Source organism: Homalodisca vitripennis, unplaced genomic scaffold (genome assembly GCF_021130785.1).
Source record: "Homalodisca vitripennis isolate AUS2020 unplaced genomic scaffold, UT_GWSS_2.1 ScUCBcl_1772;HRSCAF=5817, whole genome shotgun sequence".
Lineage (NCBI taxonomy): Eukaryota > Metazoa > Arthropoda > Insecta > Hemiptera > Cicadellidae > Homalodisca > Homalodisca vitripennis.
Genome location: NW_025777899.1, coordinates 40001 through 44003, shown reverse-complemented (window position 1 = coordinate 44003; position 4003 = coordinate 40001). Strand labels below are relative to the sequence as shown.

Sequence of the window (4003 nt, the reverse complement as noted above, 5' to 3'; positions counted from 1 at the left end):
AGAGATAGAAGCCAATGAAAAAAAAGAATAATATATGGTAAGAGTATTGTTTAATTTACAAAAAACAAATAAATAACTTGTAGTATACATGTAATTGGCATTTTCTCTGTTGAAGCGTGGACGGTCGTCAAACATGGATGACGATCAAAGACTAAATGGGAAATTCCACTGTGTTGTTAAAATGCCAACTGCAAAATCCAAAGACTGCGTTGTTTGCAGTGATCGGTCAACTCCCGGCTCAAGAAAACGAACAAACTTGTACTGTGAGACATGTGAAAAAAACCCGGACTGCATCATGGCGAATACTTTTAAAAATATCGTACACTGAAAAAGTTAAGTAAGTTTAATATTTTTACAGGCCATTTAGTTTTTGGATTTTTGTTAAAATGTCCCATTTTAATGAAATGTTTCATTTTCTGCAATGTATCTATCTGACATGTACTTTAAAGTTTGTGTTTTACTTAATTCACATTTTATCAACATTCTAGTATTATATTGCTTCTGTAAAATTTAGGAAACACAGAATTCAATTCTGTGATTGATAAAAAACTAAGAATCAGCTATAACAGACATAAGTTATTAAGAAATAAAAGTCAACAATAGTGTGTGCCGTAAAGCCGTGTCCACACTATGCCGCGGTTGGCTTTTGGCAATGCCGCGTTGGCAAAGCCAATGCAATGTAGACGTGGCCGTTGGCATATGCCGCTGAGCCAATGGTTTGCCAACGAAAATCGCTCTAGTGTCGGTCTCCATCAAAGGAAGCCGGTGAGAGCCGGTAGTGGGGACGAGCCAACCGTTGGCTTCACGCGGCATGCACGTGGTTCAGTTGTGGCTGAGACAGTGCCGAGTACAGTCATGGAGTGGACGACGAACGATAAAGTGTGTCAACTTATTGAGCTCTACCGTGATAAACCTGTTCTGTGGGACTGTCGCTTGAAAGGGTACAAAGACAGAAACAAGAAACAAGATGCTCTTCAAGAAATAGCAGATGTTTTTGGTGTTGACAAAGCAGTAGTGGAAAAGAAAATTAAAAACCTAGTGTGCCATTTTTTACGTGAAATAAAAAAGGAGAGAGACTCAAGTAAGTCTGGTGCGGGAAATTCTGATGTGTACAAGAGTAAATGGTTTTGCTATAACAACATGCTATTTCTCCAGGATCGAAATACACCTAACGAAACGACGGACACAATCACGCAGGTAAATATATATTGACACAGTAAGTATTAGTAATTATATTTTACGTTCATATCAAACACATATTACATAGTTAGGGCTAATTATTTGTCTTGTTGAAAGGATAATTTTCCAGCCGGGGAAGCGAAGAAGTCTGCAAATTCTTTTCTAGTGGCTTGTGCCTCATCAGTGCTTCTTCTTGAAGTTCGAGGAATGTTGACCAAAGCTTGATTTGAAGGGGATTGTCTCCAATGTCCTGGATTGATCTCACCTGTAGTTGAGCACTCAGAGTCGAATGTTCCCACGGGGTTGTACACTGATTTGGAATTACTTTTCCTCAAGTAGTTGTGCAGATAAAGTACTGCCAACACCACCAGCGTAGCCCATTCTGGTTTTAATAGCATAGGTCTTTGTAGTATGCGGTACACAGAGGATATTATGCCGAATGCATTCTCAGAAACTCTACGTGCTCTACTTAACCGATAGTTGAACACTCTTTCTTTAGAGTCCTTTTTTTGAATACCTGGATATGGTTTCATGATGTGCTTCGATAAAGGAAAAGCATCATCGGCCACAAAAACATACGGTGTTTTATCTGTTCTTCCAGGAAGAGGAGTAGGAGGAGGAAGATGCATTGTGTTGTTCCTCAGACAATCTCTGAATGTTGTGTGACTAAACACACCTCCGTCTGATATTCTTCCTTGACAACCAACACTTGCGTAGATAAAGTTGTAGTGCGCATCTACCACCGCAAATAGAACTATACTGAAAAACCCCTTGTAGTTGAAATATTCTGTGCCACTATGGATAGGTGCTTGCAACTCAATATGCTTCCCATCAAAGGCCCCCACACAGTTTGGGAAATTCCACTTATCATTGAACTCTTTTGAAATAACTTTCCACTCTGCTTCTGTTTTTGGCATCTGAAACAAAATGACAACAATATAGCAATATTCATTATCCAATCATTAATCTTTTCCTTTTTTTAGGACGAGCATACAAATAAAGATGGAGATACTGCAAACCAATCGCAAACTGTCAACCAGGACCAAGTTGCTGGACCAAGTGGAGAAACGCCTCGAAAACGTGTAAGTTTGCCAAAGGAACAGTCTGATCGGCCAGGCGGAGGCCCACAAAAGAAAAAAAAGACTACAGCTACAGAAGAAGCTCTGTCAATTATGAGAAGTATCCAAGGTCGGCATAAAGGTATGGATCAGTTCAAATCTTTTGGAGAGCAAGTAGGACTGCGTATTAAAGACCTCCCATCATCAAATGCTCAGAAAATTGCAAAACACCTTATTAGTAATATTCTGTTTGAAGCAGAAATGGGCAAGTACGACTATGGCAACCCAATCGGCGGAAGTTACTCACAGCCATTCTACCCAACACCGAACTACGTACAACAACCGATTTCTGTCCCGATGCCACCAGCTTGTCCCAATCCAAACCCATGTAGTGAGCAGCTGTCTTTTCACGGAATCACACAGGCAAACTCTCCAGATTCAGTCATAAGCTCCTCGCTATCAACCCATACGGACAATGACTCTATCGACAATATATTGATGCACCTGTAATAATAATTTTACAAATTTAAATAAAAGAGAATTTTACACCTCATCTCTTCAAAATTCAAATTTGAGTTAAGACTTTTGTTCATTTTTGTTATTGTAATTAACTTAATACTCATTTTAACTAAGTAAATAAGGGTTTCATTTGTAATGGAGAGTGTTTTGTTCGGAACTTGAGACGCATGTCTACCAAATAAAGGTTTTTTCTAATATACAATTTTTTCTTACCTTGATGTAATCCTGTAATACACTGACAATTGCTTCACAAACAGTCGGGATGATGGTTGATATTATTTGCTTTGAAATCTTGAATGTGTAACTTAACGAGTGGTAAGAGTCTCCCGTTGCCAAAAACCGCAGAGTAACTGCAAAGCGTTCATGTGGAGGAATAGCACTTCTGAAGGACGTGTCTCGTTTCTGGATGATACGAGCTATCTTATTTAGAAGATCTTCAAAGTCACTACTTTTCATTCGAAAAAAGTTTTTGAAACCACATCCATATCTGTACTCGAGATTTAATTCGTCTTCATCATCCAATACCAAATCCTTCATCAACTCACTAGTTCCGTATTTTCTTCTACTTTGAAGGCTTGGACGCACCCAAAAACCGTCGTTTACGCAATTTTTCGTGATTGATAATTACAAACGCGCCTAAAGCAACTAGTACATCCTCCTCGTCAGACATTTTGCGACTGAATGCCAACTCACGTGTAGACGACAAGCCAAAATCTAGGTTTGCCGCGTTGGCTTTGCCAACGCGGCATTGCCAAAAGCCAGCCGCGGCATAGTGTGGACACGGCTTAAGATAAAAACTGAATATGCTGTAAAAACAAATACGAGCCAGCTGGTCAGACGATAAACAAACCCGTATCTGAAGCCGCATCCCCACTATGCCGAATGGCATTTATCGGCATTGCCAAGTGGCAAGTGTGGCGCTTGGCCGGCTTGTGCCGTAAGGCAATGCCGCGTGCTGATTCCAAACCGACAGGTCTTCGGTCCAGATCAAAGGAAGCCAAGCGGCAGACTGTAGTAGGGACGTTCCAAGCGGCAGGCCGCGGCACTAGTAACATAAACTAGCCTTCCCAGTGTGTCCCAGGACGTTGAAGAGGCAGTGCATAGCTATGGAGTGGTCCAACGAAAAGGTTTTGGAACTTATTGATGCTTATCGCGAAGCTCCGGTATTGTGGGACTGCAGTTTACCCGCTTATAAAAACCGTAATAGGCGGAACAATGCTATGAACAATATCTCAGTACTGCTTGAC

At 40.7% G+C, this 4003-nt stretch overlaps 1 protein-coding gene across 1 annotated transcript; it reads left to right on the top strand.

Annotated features, from left to right (window-relative positions):
- The first annotated feature begins 872 nt into the window (after positions 1-872).
- LOC124371655 lies at positions 873-2958 on the top strand. Its single transcript, XM_046829993.1, has 2 exons — positions 873-1197; positions 2163-2958. The coding sequence occupies exons 1-2, from the start codon at positions 1141-1143 to the stop codon at positions 2745-2747; spliced, it is 642 nt and encodes a 213-aa protein (XP_046685949.1). The 5' UTR covers positions 873-1140; the 3' UTR covers positions 2748-2958.
- Positions 2959-4003: the final 1045 nt, after the last annotated feature.